The sequence below is a fragment of the Heteronotia binoei genome, chromosome 10 (assembly GCF_032191835.1).
Source record: "Heteronotia binoei isolate CCM8104 ecotype False Entrance Well chromosome 10, APGP_CSIRO_Hbin_v1, whole genome shotgun sequence".
NCBI classification, from domain to species: domain Eukaryota; kingdom Metazoa; phylum Chordata; class Lepidosauria; order Squamata; family Gekkonidae; genus Heteronotia; species Heteronotia binoei.
In genome coordinates this window covers 34,339,297-34,359,322 of record NC_083232.1, presented here as the reverse complement: position 1 = coordinate 34,359,322, position 20,026 = coordinate 34,339,297, and the positions used below count along the sequence as shown (strand labels likewise).

The following is a 20,026-nucleotide window of genomic DNA, read 5'->3' as shown; positions in this document are numbered from 1 at the left end:
CCCTGTCCCTTTTCCTGGTGTGTGAGCATGCTTTCCCCACCTCCAGCACTCCTGGGCATAATGTTTGAATAACATGTATGTGCAGAATACCAGATCACATGGTTGAACTCAAATTTTGGTTGGGAAAGGATGGAAGATTGACTTGACATTTTGAGTTTATATACTCTGAATTTTGTGTCCACATCCCATTCTAATTGCCACACTCTTGCATAGACACTAGGAAAAGGTATACTAGGTGAGAGTGGTTTATTGGATGATAAAGTGTATCCTTTCTTTTTTTATTGTTTACCCCTCAAATAGGCAGAAAGTAGGAGAGAGTATCATCTGAAATAGGTTAAGTAAGTTGGTGAAGAACCTTTAAGTGAACAAATTTTGAAAGGATCACTGAATCACAGCAATCTGTTTCGGTATTACTTCCATAGATGAACACAAACCTACTTTTAAAAAGATGACTATTTTTTTAAAATGAAAATAAATCCATAATTCATACAAAAACTCATTTTTGATAGGTTCCATCACAAACGCTTTTGCAGAACTGTTGCCAGAATAGTACTCTAAAAGGGTTTATTTGACAATTTTCTTTAATGGAATTTGATATCTGGCAAACAGATAGTGCAATCCTATGCACAGTCACTCTACTTTAAGCCCATTGAAAGTAATGGGTTTAGACTGGAGTGACTTTGCATAGGATTGCACTGAAAGTCTTCTAAAATGCTTGCTTTTGTTGTGGATTTACATAATATGGATCATCTTTCAGAGAAGTGTGCTCCAATGTTGATGTTGCTCCTAGTCTAATCGGAGATCTCTTTTACACCTGTAGAGTTAAACAATGGTATTACCCATACCTTGGCAATTCTGATTGTAGGGTGGATTTCTTCAATTAACTAAATATATAGTTTCATATCTATATTTGCTTCATTTTAGATGATGTGAAAACATCATTAAGACAGCTAGATGTCACCAGTGCATTCATAGCTCGCTTGGCGCCAGAAGGTAACTTGCATGAAGTGCTTGTTTGTGGGAACTTTATTTTTGCCATTCAATAACACTCTTTAAAAATATTGTGGTTTGTTGAAATGTTTTAAATGAAAGCATTTATTTGTGCTGTTGTTTGCTTATTCCATTAGTATATCCAAATAGGATGAGATTAGTGGTGACTGTTTATTGGGTTTCAAATCACATTTTGATAAAGTGAGCATTTCCTGCACAGTTTACACATTCTAATTGTGCTACTTAATTTTTGTTCTGTAGAAGATGTAGTCATCCATGAATTTGCTAGCCTTTGTCTAGCACATATGGCAGTTGAATACAACAGCAAAGTGCAAATATTTGAGCAAGGTGGACTAGAACCGCTTATCAGACTGCTAAGCAGTCCTGATCCTGACGTTAAGAAGAATAGCATTGAATGCATCTATAGCATGGTACAGGTGATGTTTTTTATCCCATTATTGATTACAAAGAAATGTACCTTTTCTTGCCAATTAATCTTCATTTTGTAGTTCAGAATTAGTTATTGCTTAGAGCATGATTCTAATTTCATTTACACCAGTTTGTTCCCTCTGGTACTTCACTCTCCACCAACTCCCCCCTCCCCCAGTCTTGGAACTGAATGTGCTGAAGAAGTCTGTGTCTCCCACTGTTCTCCTGCCCTTGTACATCTAACAGGTGAATAGCAGGGTCATCTCAGGTCACAGATATGTTCATCACATATTAAGCAAGAGGAAGGAAACGAGTATATCTCCCCTTCCCCAACCCTGCCAGAAGATTATTAGGGCCATTATACAATATTGTTTCACATTCATGGAAGGCTCGAAATTTGTGTATCTTTTGCACTAGGTTGGAGCAGTTAAAGGTGAATCCCACTTATTCCATTGGAATTTAGTTTCAATTAAATATGTTATCTGGGCTGCAATGACTCCCATATGCATGTGTATAAAAGAAATAATCTTCAAGCCTAGAATGCATAAAGTCAGTCATCTCTCCATTGTGTGGAAAAATTGTTTGACCCATGCAAATGGGGGCTATGAAAATGTCTGTCATTGTGGTGGGGTCAGAAATTGTTTCCCCCCCCTTATTCTTGCATAACACAGCATGATTTTACACATCTTTGTAACTCTAAGGAAAATGCTTTTGACAGCTCCTTTTCATGAGAGAAGGAGGGTTATTGTAATTGGTTACTCTCACAATCAGTGTTAATGTCACCATATGCTGGTTAGCAACAGAATAGTGCATTTGTATAGGAGTTCTTTTATTAGACTAACAGCCTGATCCACAATCCAGTTAAGAGGAAATACTAGGATTTAAGTCGATTTAGCTACATTTACTTCAATGGACCCAAATTGGCTTAAATCCAAACACTCCAGTTTGACTGCATTGTGGATCGGGCTGTAAGTGAATCAGCTTGGTAATGAATTCAATTCACAGCTCAATCTTTTCTAGGGCATCGGAGCATGTCTTTATTCTGAATCACATTTTGCTGTTTCCCTTCTTTTGCTAGCTAGCTGTCTTTGTTGTAAGGTATCTGGACAACTGCACCTGGTGCTTGCTCAGAATGATAAAGGAAATTGGACAGCAATATGTGCAGAATGCTGTTTTAACTTACAACTGTTTTATTTTTGCCATTTTAATACTGCATAGCAGCCATTCTTTTGTGGGGAGTTGTATGCTATAAAAGGTTGGAAGAGTTAGTAACATAGTTTTAACCATAATCAATTGTTTTAAACAGGGGAGAGAAAGAAAACTGGGCTGTGAAAGTACAGTAAAGTGTGTAAATATCTTCACATTTAGCTAAATTCATCAAAATTGCATTGCATGTAACCATATCTTAAAATAATAATGTGGCGTGCCAACTTTTTAGCTCCCTTATTATTTTTCTCTTCAGAAGTATTTTAAATGTGACATGAATATTGCTCATTGAATATATGTATTAAATTATATACAATTACTATTATTCAGTGTATAACTGTAGATACCAGGAGCATAACAGCCAACAACTTCAAAATAATAACTAATTCAACTGCATTTGTGTTCATGTTTGCCTGTTTAGAGAAACTGCTTTTCAATAGTTTGTTTGGTATTTACAGGATTTTCAGAGTCGTGCTGCAGTTCGCGAACTAAATGTGATTCCTCCTTTGTTGGAACTTCTGAAGTCTGACTATCCAATTATTCAGTTGTTAGCTCTCAAAACCTTAGGTATAATTACTATAGATAAAGAAACCAGAGTGATACTACGAGAAAACCAAGGACTAGATCACCTTTTCAAGATACTGGAAACCAAGGTATCATTTCACTGAAATATATTGGCAACCAGGATCCTACATTCTAATATGCTTGCTGTAAACCTAGTCATTCTTACCTTCTTGCAAAATGTTTACTGAACATCCTTAGTTTGTTCTTTCTGGCTTTGTGAAATATTGAGGTTTAATGGTCCAAACCAAAGTTGATGTTCCCATTGAACAGATGGACAGTATTATTTACCAGTTGCTGGGAAAGAAATGATTTGGATCAATCCATCCCTCCCTTCCCCATAAAACCCTCAGGTGATCAACAGTAAATGTTGCCACAGTAGACAGCACTATCCATCTGTTCAACTGCAAGCACAGCCCCAGACAAGCAAGCATGGATGCAGCTCAAGATGCTATACAGCTCAAGATGCTACAAAATTAACTGCTATATAGGCAGGCTTCTGAGATCCAACAGAAACTTGGCAAATACCTTGTGATATATGATTTTTTTTTTAATAATCAGGAAGCTGTTGTTTCAGCAGCTTCCAAAAATGTAATATAGGTGAGAATAATCTAAGTTTTAGTTTCAAAGCAAAGCATACTAGGCTGTAATTGGAATAAAACAAGCCTTCTGTCTCTATTAGACTGTTTTATAAAATATGCATCATGTTTATTTTTTTTAAAGGGAAACTGTGAAACAAAATTAACTGTGAATCTGTTGGAAATTTTAATATGCCACTTTTAACAGAGTTAGTATTCAGAATCCTGTGAGAGTTGGTGGAATACTTTCTCTTCTGTTTTTAATTGTCTGAAAGAGACTTGAAAGAGACACACTTTGTATAGGCTTAAAGAATCTTCATATAGCTTGATGAAGGCTATGAACATATTTTTTTTAAAAGAGAGGCCCAGTAGATGGCATGTTTTGTATCATAATATGCAGTCAAGCAAGTACTGACTTACCTGAAACAAAAACTCATTTGAGGCAGATACTGTTATTAGTTAACTGGAAATGTAAAGTGATTTAATGTTTAAATTTCTTGTTTTAAATTTAGGTACTGGCTCTATGCATACTGGTGTATTATATACAATTGACTCAGCAGTAATTTAACACTCTTGTTTATTCATTCACATGTATAACTTTTTGTGTGAGACTATGTCCTACTCATTTTTTGTGTTTATATCTGTGCTTATTTTCATCTTTTTTTGGAAAAGTAATAAAATATTTTTAAAATGGCAGCAGCTGGTTGGTACTTTGAAAGCCCTTTTCTCATCCTTATTACTTGATTGTTTAAGGAATTTAACGATCTACATGTGGAAGCCCTTGGAGTGGTGGCGAACTGTCTGGAGGATGTGGATACTGTGCAATTGATTCAGGAGACGGGAGGTCTCAGGAAACTACTTGCTTTCACTGAAGTTTCTACACTTACTGATTTCCAGAAGAATGCAGCAAAAGCAATTGCTAAATCAGCTTACGATCGTAGGTCACTTCTGAAATTCATATTGTATTTCTTAAGAGAAGTCTTTTGGGCACATTCGTAGCAACTTAGAAGTTCATTTTTATGGTTAGGTTTAGGATCTATTTGTCTGTGATTACAGAATGCACCCTGTGACTCTGAAGTGCAAATGTTTGTAATTCGGTTAAAAATCAACGCAGGAGTACTATTTAAGGGTTTAGGCTGGGAGACATGCTTATTTCTCAGGAGCCCTACAGCTCTGGTTATTAGGAAATATATAAAGAAGATGATATTGGATTTATATCCCACCCTCCAATCTCAGAGCCTCAGGAGTCTCAGAGCGGTTTACAATCTCCTTTCCCTTCCCTTCCTCACGACAGACACTCTGTGAGGTAGGTGGGGCTGAGAGTTCTGGCAGAAACTGCTCTTTCCAGAACAGCCTCTGACATGACTGACCTAAGGTCACCCCAGCAGTTGCATGTGGAGTAGTGGGGGATCAAACCTTCACCACTACACCACCGGAAATACACCCCAAGTACCCTGTGGGGTTTTTCTTTTTTTGCTGTATACATTCTGATGTTATGAGAGTTTACTCAGAAGTAAGTTGAAACGGGGCTTAAATGTGCATTGGATTGCAGCCTTAATCTTGAATACATCCTTTGTGTCTTGACCAGATCTTTCTTCTGCCCTTTGCAGAAACTGTTGTAATACCTTGAAATGGAACCTTGTGGTAAACACTGATGAGATCCACCACAGGCCCCAGTCAAAGTTTCTCTCTGGGCTTGCTCTTATAAAGAGGGGAAAATGTGTGTGCAAATAGTGAGAAAAGTGAAATAAGTAAATCTGAAAGTAGGATTTGTTTGTTATGTGCTTGAGAGAGAGAGGCTACTGGGGCATAGCAGGGGGAAAAGCCCCTCTGGGAATCTAAATTCTCTCAGCTTTTTGCTTAACTGCAAAACATGTCAAGTGACTTTTTGCTGCAGCATTACTATTATTTCCACCTGCAGCCTTGGGTTCTAGGGCAACTCAGGCCCTGAGAATTTTTTGCATCTGGTTCACCCCACCCTAGTCTTCTTGACTGCCCTGCCTGCACTTGCTAAGCTGTTGCCCCTCCATCCATTGGTAAAACACATGCCAGTAAGAAAAGTCTCACAGAAGATATCTCAGACCTGTATCTTGTGTGTTTCTCTTTTATTTGATGCAGTGGGATCTCAGATTTTCCACAGCAAGTATTTTTAATCCCAGTGATTCATTCAAAGAACAATAATGGGGTTAACTTTTCACAGTTTTAGGCTTCGCTATGTAGATCTCAGGCTGTTTGTAGGCAGATTTTTTTTTCTCATAAAGATTTAGAGGGCATTAAAGTACCACTTTGATTACTCTCTTCAGTTGATTCACCACTTCATTTTTTAAAATAAATAAATAAATTTGCATTTCATTATTCTTTGTTTACATGAGTAATAGAATGGGCAGCTTCTGTATCAGCTTCACCGTGCAGTTCTGAAGTATGCCTGCTGGATACCCACAGCGGGAACTTGGCAAGACAACACTGCTTAAATGTGTCTTAAAATCCTGACCATATAGTGATTTGTCAAGTCGCAAGAACAGCAATAATGTGACAAAATGTAATAATATAAAAATCATGTGTTTCTTGTTGTCCATAATATGATTCTGAATCCCTCAAGGGTTTTTGGTGACATAAATGGTGACAGAAAAATTTTCTTGTTTCTAGCATCTATGGATTCTTAGATATTTCTGACATCTCGAGAATTATTACTTTAATTAATCAATATTAATAATAAGTTTCTAAGACTAAAAAGCTTCTTATTTCTTGCCATATCTAAGTTTTTCAAACTTTTACTTACATTTTACAATTGCCATGAGTTCAAGCCCATCTCACCTCTATCTGTATAAAACCCAATGGGAAGGCCATGATAGGCCACTGGACTGGTAAGATGGACTTTTCTAGACATGCCAACCTGATAAATCCATTTTGACCTTTCAAATGTAAAATAAATTCTTTTTTAAAAAAAATGACTTTGAAGTTTTAATTGGGGCCCAGTGAGATTTTTTTAAAAAAATGTTTACTCTATATTCTTGCTGTTCTTATATTTTTCTTAACATTTTACTTTATATGATTTGGGACCAGAGCTATCTAAACCATCTTCTCTTGTACAAACTTGCCCCTCAGTTAAGACAAGCTAAGGAGGCTCTTTACTGGGTGCCCCCATCTTCAGGTGGGTAAGGCTTTCTCTGAGGCGAGGCTCCCTTTAAAGAGCTGCCTTGCCGGAGTCTTTCACCTGCTACCATCTTTGCTGGCCTTTGAGCACCAGGAGAAGGTCATCTTGTTCATCAAGACTTTCACCTGATTGCATTGTTTATATGTTGATGTCCCTCAAGGGGACCCCTTTGGTATAAAAATATTAATATGCTGCCCTTCTTCTGGACAGTTAATGTTGATCAAGTGGGGAGTCAACGGTTGGCAAAGTATGGTATGAAGTTTAATTGTTTCTCAGCTTAAAGTATATAGAATTGACATGGAAGTTTTTTTAAAAAATCCAGTCTAGTACATTGTAGCTCTAACGTCGCAGCTTATGCATGTAAAAATAAATACAATATATATTAATGGGGCTTACTTCCAACTAAGCACATTTAGGATCAGGCTGTGAATTACAGTGTTGATTTGTCATGAAATATGTTGTAATTTCAAAGTAGTTTGTCCTTTTCAGGTTTGACAAACACTGTTTTGAGTATTTTTCTAGTAGAACTGAGAAATGGTGATGGTTAATTACTTCTCTACACTGAAATGAAAAATGGTGTGTCTGCTGTTATTGTAACAGTCATCTGCACAGTGGGATTAGAATTTTTTTTTTAAATTACTCGCCTCAGCAGCTGCTACAGGATTTATCCTTTCACAATGCACAGTGATGTTAGCAATTTTTAAAAATATATTTTGCTTTTCAGAAAATATGTAGTTCAGTTATTTTTCTTCCTCTTGGCTGACTTTATAACAGTGAAGTTTCTGTTTTTTCATGACTAGATCCCAGACCACTTTTATTTAAATTTTGAGTGGGCAGATCTTGTTGGAAGTTCCCTTGTTGGTGTCATTGGTCTCCTGGCTGGAGAATATTCTGACCTCAGAACTTACAATGAGATTGAAAGATCAAGAATGTGCTGCCTGTTCCTATCTGTAGTTACTCAGCAGTAAATTCAAAATGAGCTCAGTGAAAACCAGTGCTTAGTACAGCACTACTATCATGAATTTTGAACCAATGTTGTTTGACAAGCGCCTTTGCTAGAAAATAAAATGCAATTCAGCTAGGCTTTCAAATGGCTTTCATTTTTTCTTTCAGCTGTTAAAGCACATGTTAGTTTTATGTCTTCTTCTTTCTATACTATCTTACGTTTACAATTTTAAATTATTATTTATTATAACTGCATTTTAGAAGAAATGAGAAACACTTTTATTTTAGGTACCAAGGAACAAATAGCATAGCATCAAAAACAAATTTCTGAAGAATGAAGAGCTTTAGAGACTGTTACCCAGATAACTGACATGTTGGGCCAGCATCAGGCTAGAGGCAATACTCCATTATGTGTCAAACTAATCGGTAATGGCCGTTAATGCCATCTCTAGAGCGTCTGGAGATGCATACCACTGATGTGACAAAACTCCTTTCTGCATTTTCTTAATATTCTGCCAGAGCAATTTGAAAAGAGGTATCCTGGAAAGTGAAACATCTGGACAGTCTGATAATGAGCTTTATTTAAAATTGAATTTTGCTATTAATCTCCTAAATATTTAATCAACATATACATACTATGTTCCGCACTTGGATCTTTAAACCATCAAGTATGTCTTTATTAATTTTTATTTATGTATTAAAATATTTACACCCCACCTTTTCCATTGGCTCAGTTATATTAATCACATAGAATTGTGAAGTAAAATGCAGTCAGACAGAAGCAATGGTTTACTTTTTATATGAAAACAGTTTCAAAGTGTTAGCTCCCCTTTGTAAAATAAGTACTGGATTAAATCTTAAAATTCTGGTTCTTTTAGCTGCTTGTCAGTGGGAGGTAAAGTTTTCCTTGAATCTGTATCTCAGAATTAGAAGTGAAAGGGTGTGGAGGAAATGTATAAAATTGCTACTTTTCTTTAGGCAACTTGATGAAATGCATTCTGGAATGCTTCTTTGGTGCACCTCTGGTTGTCCTATTTGTGCACTAATTTTACGCAGTGGCTGAATGACAGATTTGATACATTATGACTGTCAGATTAAAATGCCATTTCAGTCACAGCTGACCCTGCATGAACAGCAAGGGCATCTGTAGGCATGACTTATTGTGGGCACATACGTTTGTATTGTAATGGTGTCAAACTGTGAAGCATCATCATCAACACTGTTGGACCTCTAATCACAGCTGCTGGGGGGAGGGAGGACTAGGAGGACAAAGTTCTGGGGGACCTGGTTTCTCTGAAGGCCAAAGTTGCTGGAAAAGATGCCACTAACAAGTGCCTACAAATTTAATGGCCTCTTCAGTGAAGTGGAGAGGAAGGGTGACCTTGCAAGAATTTATTTATTTCATTTATACCCTACCTTTCTCCCCAATGGGGGCCCACAGCAGTTTCCATCATGAGTGTCTCCTTTGTTTTATCCTCACAGGAACTTGTAAAGTAGATTAGGTTGCGAGTGTGTAACTGGCCCAAGGTCATCCAGCAAGCTTGCATGGCATATTGGGGTTCAGCTCCCAGGTCCTAGTCCAGCACTTTAACAACTACCTAATGCTGGAAACACTGTTTACAGTGCCTGCACTCCTTGGAAGATGGGTAGAACATAAAAGTGAGGAATGTATTGAAAAAAATGTATGGTGCCTTATTACTAGTCTGTTTCTTCTAACAAGTCATATAATTTGTTTTTATATGATATTTTATTTGGGTCTCAGAGGTGTGGGAGGGGGTTGGACCCAAAGGGGTCTGTGGTGGCTCCTGATGGCCCAGCCCAAGGTGATGAAATAGGGTCTGCACAGCTTTTTTTTTTCTTTATTTTTATCTGAACACCCACTTGGAAGAGGCATTGAGCACATTTTTAACTTGCCACTCACGATAGCTAGTCAGAGCATTAATTTGATTTGTTCAGCAACTGTCAAGTACGTAGCATCTTTGCTAGAAAAGTGACCTTTTAATTTTCATGTACACGGCTCCTATTAGCACTAATTGAGGAAGGCATTATGTCCTAGTGAGGGTAGATTGAGGAGGCAAGGGGGAGGCATGTGCATCCCGATTCTCCATGAATTAAGCACTTTTTTTTATAAAGGTAGTCATAATCTGTAATATTGTTAGTTCCCTTTTGCATAAAGCTGGTAATTAGAATGCATCCTTTTGACCAGCTCCAAAGACTTGCATGTTTTTGCAGATTTCATCAAGCTTGATTCAGATTTTGCACACAAGGCTAGTGTGTATTATGTCTTTCCTGCGTTGGACAAAAGCAAAATAAAATAAAATAATGCTAGCACTATCATCTCTATGGAAATTTGGCATTTTATTTTCTCTTTAACCTATTTGCCATAATTTATTGGGTATTGTTGCTCTTTTTATATGCAGCTGAAAATAGAAAAATCCTGCATGAAGAAGAAGTTGAAAAATGTCTTGTAGCCCTTTTGGGAACAGATAATGAAGGAACTAAAATAGCTGCTGCTCAAGCAATCTCTGCTATGTGTGAGAATTTAGCTAGCAAACAAACCACTGGAACTCTTGGTAAGTCAGTTACAGAGGAGAATAGAACCATGATCAGTGTTATGTTTACCAGTCTGCAGTTTTACTCTAGCTAATTTGAAACTGTATATGTACAAGTATTTCTTTTGCTCCCCCAAAGGAATTCCCCAGCTAGTTCAGTTGCTAAGCAGCGACAATGAAGAGGTAAAAGAAGCTGCCGCTACAGCTCTAGTTAATCTGACAACAGCCCATCTTGGCAATGCAAGGTGAGTGCAAGATGAATGGTGGATTTCAGAGGCAGTAAACCTCTGAACACTAGTGCTAGGAGTCAATATCAGGAAAAGGCCTTGGCCTCTATGCCTTATTGTTGGCTCTCCAGAGGAACTGATTGGCCACTGTGTGAGACAGTGTGCTGAACTAGATGGACCACTGGTCTGATCCAGCAGGGTTTTTCTTAGTTCTTAGGTGGATTGTTGGACACCTTTTCATCTGTGTGTGCTTTCCAAGTGTTCTGGCTGGTTACACTGTTGCTTCTCTTTGCTTTAGAACTCACTCAGTTGGCTGTATCCCAACTTAATTTCCTTACAGTGGAAAAGGGAGGGGTGATTTCTGCTGATTCTCCCTTATCATTCTCTTCTCTTGCTGTGTGTGCCCTTCCTAAGCAGAATTTTGGGGAGCTCAGTGGGCTGCAGCTGGAAGGGGAAAAGGCAAGAGAGTTACATTCCACTGATCGAAGTGCCTTCTGTTGTGGGAAAATGATGTTGGATCCAACCAAATTAACCAACCATTGTAAGTTTTAACTTATCATTTCCCTTACTATGAATATCTGAAGCCAATAAAGCACTAGTAGGGGACATCAGAGCCATAGATTTCTGCACTGGTTGAAAAAGAACAGATTTTTTGTTAGAACATAGTTAATTTTATCTGGAGAGTGGACAGCAGCTCTTGCAGTGGGCCAGTTGATAGATCAAGAAGATTTAGGTATCTGGCCTTTGTCTTAAGGATTTTTACAGTACAGTACAACTCAATGTATTAAAATAATAATTTAAACCCTCCCCCAGAAACACAACTAACAAATCCATAAGAGTTACAATTTTCAAAGCATTGGAAAACAAAACAAAAAATAAGTTTTCAATAGCAGTTTCAATGAGAGTGTGTCTTTAAAATGTTGCAGCTGGCGTTTTTATCTTTCCACCCCGAACGCTCTTCTGAGCCCCTCTCCCATGGACTTGTAACTCTGTTTAGGATTGCACTATTAATTTACACATTAAAAGCTGCATAAAATTAATAGGGAGGTAGCAGAAATAGCAATTACTTGTATGGCTGTGGTGGTATTGGGCATTTGTATGGTTCAGCATGAAAGTTTGTTGAGACAAATTGTAAGCATTCTTATGCACATGTTTCCTTTTTTATTCTCCCATTTATTTCTACTGGCATCCTGGCTATAAGAACTGAGCTTACTCATTCAGAAATAAAACCATATGTGATTTACATGAATAAATGAGCAAGGTTGTTCAAATATTAAAGGACATAAAGCAATGACATTTGCAAAAAGTTTTGTGAAGTATCTCAAATAATAAATAAAGCGGGGGAAAGATTGGTTCATAGATATTCCATGAGGAGAAAGAGATGTAATTCATCAAATTCATTTTATGTCACAAAATTATTCATTCGGCTCTAATAGCCACTGACATTAATTTAACATTACCAGATGAAACACCATTTATCATGTGTAGACATTGTTCTGCCTGCTATTCTTTCCCTTGAAAGAATGCAGTGGATATTGACTCTGATACTCCTTTCTTGTGGCTCTTCAGTTAATGTCAATTGTAGCTAGGCTCACATATAAAGAACTAGCTATTGGCCTCTGGGGTCCAGCCCTGCTGGAACTGCTTTGCTCCGCTCTGCTTTGCACTCAAGGTGAAAAGCAATCGTAAAATTGATTTCAGGCATTCTCCATATAAGCGAGCTCTCAAGAGAGTATAGTTGGTCTCTAGGATCCCTTTCTACAACTCAAGTTGGAGGAAGGTGATGAATTTGGTTCTGGGTTCCAGTGACGTTTGAGTGTTGTCTTGAGTGTTGTACTGACTGAGTCATATTCACCTCTGATCTGAGACATGCAGGGCTTTTTTGTACAAAACCCCCCAGCAGGAACTCATTTGCATATTAGGCCACACCCCCTGACATCATCATTGTTTCACACAGGGCTTTTTGTAGAAAAAGCCCAGCATGGACTCATTTGCATGTTAGGCCACACTTCCTGACATCACCTTTGTTTCACACAGAACTTTTTTGTAGAAAATGCCCAGCAGGAGCTCATTTGCATATTAGGCTACACCCCTGATGCCAAGCCAGCCGGAACTGTGTTCCTGTGCGTTCCTGCTCAAAAAAAGCCCTGGAGACATGTTAATTCTTTCTGCGTCTCCCCTCCTTTCTTTGCACTCTGTACTAAAGGTACTGAGTGAGTACCAAGAATCCTATGACACCGGGAAAATAGTTCATTGGGCATTTCCTCGTTTGCATATTTGCGTGGATGTGGGATACAACTGTTTCTTTCAACTGGTCCTTTGAATCTGAAAGACTGCCTGGGTTATTTTCCCTCACAAGTCTGCTGCTCAGGCACAGTCTACCAATGAAAGGGAGAAAAAAGAGGAGAGGGAGAGAGATCCTTTCCCCTGTCTCACAAATGCACTTCGACTTTCTTTGAGAGAAGAGTTATGAGCTGGCCTAGAGCAGTCAGTGAATATGCTGAACATCTGTAGATGGTGGCAGAAACTGCTAGAGGATCATGTTGCGTCCAGGAGACTGGGCTGCCTGTGTAATGCGTAGGCTCAAGGGATCCAGATAACAGGTAACTGGCAGCAGCCATCACATGTGCCTCAGGGTCAGTCCACATGAAAATGAAGCTATTATGTCTCCATACCATAATTTGAATATGCCCAAATACCTTGAACTCCCTCACCCATTCCACCATATAGGCTGAGAGAAGTTAACATGAGCAGCTTATTTACACAACGGTTGGAAAACAGATGTCAGTAAGAGATATCATCAAAGCTCTTGAGGCCAGAATTGCCTTACAGGCTGCAATCCAAAATACACTTTCCTAGGAGTAAGAAGACCCATTGAATAAAATGGAACTTACCTCTGAGTAGATCTGCTTAGGTTTCTTTCCATAACTCTGTAAAGCATTAGCTACAAAATAACTTTGATTTGGAAAAAATTATAAATGTGTATTTTTTCATGGAATACTTTATCATGTTTTACTTTGAACCTGCCCTGGAAAAATAAGAGTTGTGCCACAGCTTTATAATGGGGCATATCTGCAGTTAAAATGACATTTGAGATATTCTACTCCTCCTGACTGGGAACATTCAGAATATAATCACTTTATTGTAAACATATTAGATCTCTTAACCAGTAGATTCTGTATTTTTAATGTCAAACCATGGAGCCACCAGAAAACCAATAAATCTTTTTATGAGAAGAACATATAGAAGCTAACTTAATTGAGGAAAACTGATTTTTTTTTATTACAAATCATTTTGATGGGTCACCACCAACCTACTTGACCGCAATATGTGATCTTGTTAGAAATATATATACACACTAGTCAGAGCAATACTTTTTTATACAACAGGCTTGAATGGTGTGAAAGAAGTGTTATGCTTTTTCAGTGTATGAAAGTCATATAATGGGATATAAACAGTGTTTATGGCATTCAGACATGTTGGAAAGTATGTATCTTTTTAAAAGACTTGCATCTTTAATTTAGTTTGAAAATGTGTGTGTGTGTGTGTAATTTTGAATTAAGATAGAGATACAGAGAGAAACCCTTAAGTAATTCATGACAAAGATGACCAGCGTCAGAGTAAAAACCTCCCCTGGAAAAATAAGAGTTTGACATAGACATTTAAAATACACATATATAATATTCAAAAAAATTATGTTATATATACTTATTATTAAAGCCTAGAATTTATTACCATTATTTACTATTAATATTAACTGCTAGGTATTAAATGTTACATTATATGTTCCATTACTTCTTAATACCACTACACATATCATAATCAAATAATAATAAAAAAGACAAATAATACATTTTAAGAGCATTTCCAAAAAATCAAAAGTGCAACAATAAGGTAAGCGTATATATAAACCAAAAATTGATCTTATGGTCTTGTGTATAGCATTATTTCAGAGAATACTTATACCATTATAATACTATCTATAACAACCTTGGTTGTGTTAGTGACTAAGCCATCATTATACTGATGGATTAAAAAGAACATTACAGTGGCTTTAATGCAAATAACTCATTTTTCATCTTTGCTTATAATGCGTAATCATTTCCCCATTTTTTCCAATTCTTTGACAGGTCTTTTATTTATATAATTTGTTAATTTGGCCATAATGGCATATTCTGCCATTTTATCTATCCAGTTTTCACTGTTTGGGCATTCTTCATCTTTGAGTTTGCTGCCCATGTTGTTCTGGCTGCAGTCAGCATGTATCTAAGCAATTCATGAAGTGTTCTTTCAGCATTATCTGGCAGAATTCCCAATAGCATAGTCTCTGGTTTCCTCTCAAGTTGATCTTTTAAATTTCCTGGATTTCAGCACATATGTCTTTCCAAAATTTTCTCGTCTTTTCACAAGTCCACTGCAGGTGGTAAAAAGTACCAGCTGCATCTTTATATTTCTAGCATGTCCCTATATAGTTCTTGTCCATATTTTTAATATTTCCTAGGAGTTATATACCATCAGAAAAACAGTTTTCTCTTAACGTTTGACTCGGAGTAAATGTTATGCCTTTCATCCATAAGTTTTCCGATTGTTTAAATGTTATTTCTCACCCAAAATTTTGAGTCCATTTTAGCATACACATTTTAACTCATTCAGTTTCTATATCGTATTGACGTAAAAGTTTGTAGATTTGTCCTAGTAGATGATCCTTCCATGGAGTGATTTTTTTCAAAATCAGTTAAGTTTCTTATCTGACCTCTATAGACATGGGCAGCTTCTTTAAGTCTAGAAATTAGTTGGAGATATACCAACCATTGTATTTATTTCGTTCTTCTTTTACTGTTTGCCACAATTTAATTTCTCCTCGTGGATTCAGTGTTATCTTGATAGGTTATAAAATCATTGTTTTTTCTCTCATACATCTTAAAATACAACTATTGATATTATTGGTGAAGTTGGTGGGCTAAGCCTTGTTTTTAGAGAGTCCCACATTTTAACCAGGCTGTCTCCAATTACATGATTTTTAAAAATTTGGATTCTTTTCTTTATCCAAATGAGGTTGTGCAGCTCTTCTGTCAGGTCTGTGTTTTCTTTAGTATGTCATTTGAACTTTTAATCCAGTCTGCAATCCAGACCAAGCCCGCTGCTTGATAATATAACTTAACACTGGGAATGGCTAGGCCTCCTCTTCCCTCCACATCTTGTAACACTTTTACTCTGATTCTTGGCTTTTTGCCATGCCATATAAACAGGGCCGGCTCACCCACTAGGCAAACTAGGCGGTTGCCTAGGGCGCCAGGAGACGGGGTGTTGAATTTGGCTCCCCTCTCCTGGTGCCCAAGACAACCGCCTAAATTTGCCTCTCTCCCCCTCACCGCTGCCAGCCCCCTCTGCCACTGCCACTAGCCTCCTCCCTTCCCTTCCACTGTGCTATGCTCTGCCTGCCCCCTCCCTAGAGGAGTGTGCCACGATGAGATGGCCCTATCAGCTTTGAGGCAGCCGGCATCTGAATGTTTTTTGAAGAGAAAGCTGGAGGAGGCTTCTGCCCCCTCACTTCCATTTCTGGAAAGGAGTGGGGAGAAGCCTCCTCCAGCTCTCTTCAAAAAACGTTCAGATGCCGGCTGCCTCAAAGCTGGTAGGGCCCAGCCTCGTTGCAGCGCACTCCTCTAATTGATTGAGGGGGCACGACAGTGTGTGGCTGTGGAGGGAGGGTGGGAGGCAGCGAAGGGCGGTGAGCAAGGAGCCTGCCTGGGGCAACATGCGCCCTAGGGCCAGCACTGCATATAAACATATTTATTTGCTTTTGCCCTTTTTCAGAGTCTTTTCATGTATATTAATTGGTATCATCTGAAATTTAAAAATTAATTTTGGCAATATATTTTTCCCAGCCAGAACAATTTTAATTTAGACCTTCTTTCCATATTTTTTGTATTCTATTCCAGACCACATTATAATTATTTTTAAATAATGTATCACTTTGTCCAGTTAAATTTATGCCAGATATTCAGATGGATTTGTCATCAATTCACATATTGTAATTTTCTTGATACTCTTCTTGTTTTGTTAAAAAAATTGAAGATTATTTTTCTCTATTAATTTTGAATTGTGAAAGAGCCTATTTTTGCTATTTGTTATATAACATGTTGAAGCATTGTATGTGGATTAGAGATTGCCAAAACAGCATCATCAGCATAGTATTTTAATTTAAATTCCTCTCCGTCTACTTTAAGTCCTTCAATTTGGAGATCTTCTCTTATTTTGGAAGCAAAGATTTCCATTGCAAGAATAAATAATAATGGAGATAGTGGACATCTTTGTCTGGTCCCATTTTCAATTTGAAATCCATCTGTTAATATTCTATTAATTACATTTTTTGCATTTTGCTTTGCATAAATTCTATGCATCCAGTTTTCAGATTTAAGTCCACAATTAAGATGTTTTGATTTAAAAAAAAAAATTCAGGAAAGATTGTCAAATGCCTTTTCAGCGACTAAAAAGATAAACACTGCTATTTGTCTCTTTTTCTTTACAAATTCAATTGCATCACAAATCGGACATTATCTTTCATAAACCTCTTTGATACAAAGCTAGTCTGGTCATGATGAATTACTTTTGCTATGCATTTTCTTAGCCTTTCTGTCATCAAAGTAAAGAGTTTGTAATCTACATTGGATTATTACCCTCTTTGTAAATCAGAGTCATGTGTGTCCTGCCAAGTCTGGGGTAATATCTTGTTTTTTGCTTATATTGTTCATTACCTTTTGGAATGGCAACATTAACAGTCAATCCTAAGAAAACTTTCCTGGGAATAAGTCCCATTGAATAGACCTTAGTAGAATTCAGAGAAGACCTGGTTAGGATTGCTGTCTAATTCTTCCAAGCATCTCTAATACATTGCCATTACCTCATCTGGACCCAGTGTTTTATCTTTCGTCATTTTTTATTGCTTGTAAGATCTCTTGTACTGTGATATTTTAGTTCAAAAGATCTCTATTTTCTGATGTAAACTTTGGAATTGATGCATCTTTAATGTATTCTCTTCAAGCCTTTCTGTTGAAAGAAATTGTGTATTTGGTCTGCAAAGATTCTCAGTTGTATTTCAGCCTTTTTCAAAATTCATAATTAATGTTTTGGATGTCCAGCACATATCAGAGTATGAGTATGTTTGGTGTCTATTGGGAAAGAATGTATAGGTTCTAGAATTTGGATTTACAGCTCTCCAAGTATTGGCCAAGTGTAATATTTCCATATACTGAAAAACATTTTAGGTAATCCCCTTCTTTGTTTCTTTTGATTTATCTTTTTAAAAGTCCATTACTACATCTCCAATTATAATAACTTCTCCTTCTTGAAAGTCCAATAGCGTTTTCAAACAAAAGTATCTCTTTTTGATCCACTGCATAGGAACAGTAGATTCAGGACAGGCAAAAGGAAGTATTACTTCACAGAATGTATAATTCACCTGAAGAATTCACAGCTAATGGATAGCAACTACTGGTTGCTAGTTTTTTTATCGTTGTTTTTGCCATCAAGTTGCAGCTGATTTATGGCAACCCGTTATGGTTTTCAAGGCAAGAGACAAGCAGAAGGTGGCTTGCCATTGCCTACCTCTGCATAGCAACCATGGACTTCCTTGATAATCTCACCTCTAAGTTCTAACCAGGGCTAATCCTAGTTAGTCTGAGATTTGGCTACCCTGGGCCAAACATTTAGATGACTTTAAAAAGAGATTATACAAATTCATAGAAATCAGTGCATTAAGTAGCTGACATGAGTAAATGGAACCTCTGAATGCCTCTGAATATAAATTGATGCTTCATTTGCAATACAAGAAACAATTTGTGGTCCCCCAGCATAGCACAAAAGCACATGATATAGCAACTCTGTCCTTGTCCAGTTGTTAACGATTTTGGTGATCCAACTACATGTAAGGGGATATTGTGCTATGCACAATCCTCTTGATGTAGGCAATCATCATTTTGTGTGAATAAGGCAACCTGTGTATTTTCCAAGCTTTGGTGTGGATGATCAGAAATCCATACTTGTGAGGATGCGTGCATGCATGTGCTGAAGCTAGAAAACAGATGTGCTCTCCTGTTCACACAAAATGGTAAGTGTGTATATCAGCAGGATTGTGCATAGCACATTCTTCCTGTATGTGCAGGTGGATTGCCATCAACACCCGAACAGGGCTTCCACTGAAGCAAAATAGGCCTGGGTCTAGTAATTGCCTAGATGGGAGACCCCTGAGTTTTGTATAAGTACTCTGCTTTCAGATCCGTGGTGGAAGACAGACTGTGTATAACTGTAATTCAATAAACAAAGCTGCTACATGCAGACAAGGTCAAGTATTTGAGAGAACAGTCAGAACCAGATTTCTTCTAAGAAAGTTGGACCAGGCTTATAGCCTGCAAAACAAAGAGCAGATTTCCCCTCCTTCCCCCCCCCCCCCCGAACAAACAAGTGGAATAGCAGGCATGTATCACCGAGGCTCTCTGGTACATTCCAAGCCTGTCCGAAAATCTGTCTCTGCAGAGACGCTTTCACTCCTGCAGAGTGTGTACATGTCTCTTTAGCAGTCTCAGCTCTGTGTTGGTTTATTCCCCATCAATCCAATTACAAAATAATCAAAGCTATACTTGGCCTTCAAGGTAAATTTTCAGATTCCTGGTTTAACAGGCAGGTCACTATGTGTGCCTGACTGGTATTAATTTACGGCAGCACTGCCATCTATTGGTCATTGTTCCACTCTCCTGCTGGTGCCCTGGGTTTTTTTTGGGGGGGGGGGGGCAATCGGTCAGGTGTTACTATTTATGAATTCAGAAGTGTTGTACAAGCAGTTAAATGTAAAATGTGGAAAGCAGTGGCCTCATTAGCACTATTTATGTTTTAACAAGCTCCAAAAATTTTGCTAGTAGAAACAGCTATTGCGAAATGAAGATCAGAGTAATGTTATACAGGGTTTAAATTACCACCATAAATATTAATTGTTCCTGGTAAGAAGTTACCACTACTTGTTCTTCACTACATGGAACTTGCCAGAATATTTGGTTGGATGGTTGATTCGTTGTGTCATTTTTTTTCTATTAAAAATAATGTGATGTAATCTTTTGGGAGCAGTAGCAACCACATAGTTATTAAGGTTGAATTGATCTGAACTAATTACTTGCTTTTTTAAAAAAAATACTGTTTGTGAACTGGTGGCCCATGAGGGGAGGGGAGAACAATTTGGAAAATTTCCCCTCCAGCATTCTCTAAACTATCATGGGCTTGAGCAGGTTAATCCTCTTCTCCCACTTTAGCAGACACTTGTGTTCTGGGGGGTTTTTTTGAGCAGGAACACACAGGGACGCAGTTTTGGCTGGCTTGATATCAGGGGGTGTGGCC

General features: G+C 37.7%; 1 protein-coding gene across 3 annotated transcripts in view; it reads left to right on the top strand.

Moving 5' to 3' along the window:
- The window catches only part of ARMC3 (armadillo repeat containing 3), a 79,882-nt gene that overhangs the window by 24,541 nt on the left and 35,315 nt on the right, over window positions 1-20,026 (top strand). For 2 of the 3 annotated variants that reach the window (XM_060248373.1, XM_060248376.1), the window contains exons 5-10: window positions 925-993; window positions 1,252-1,427; window positions 3,084-3,278; window positions 4,518-4,701; window positions 10,284-10,436; window positions 10,555-10,660. In XM_060248373.1, coding sequence (XP_060104356.1) covers window positions 925-993; window positions 1,252-1,427; window positions 3,084-3,278; window positions 4,518-4,701; window positions 10,284-10,436; window positions 10,555-10,660 — 883 coding nt within the window. The remainder of the gene's footprint in view (window positions 1-924; window positions 994-1,251; window positions 1,428-3,083; window positions 3,279-4,517; window positions 4,702-10,283; window positions 10,437-10,554; window positions 10,661-20,026) is intronic. The other variant, XM_060248374.1, reaches the window with a different exon arrangement.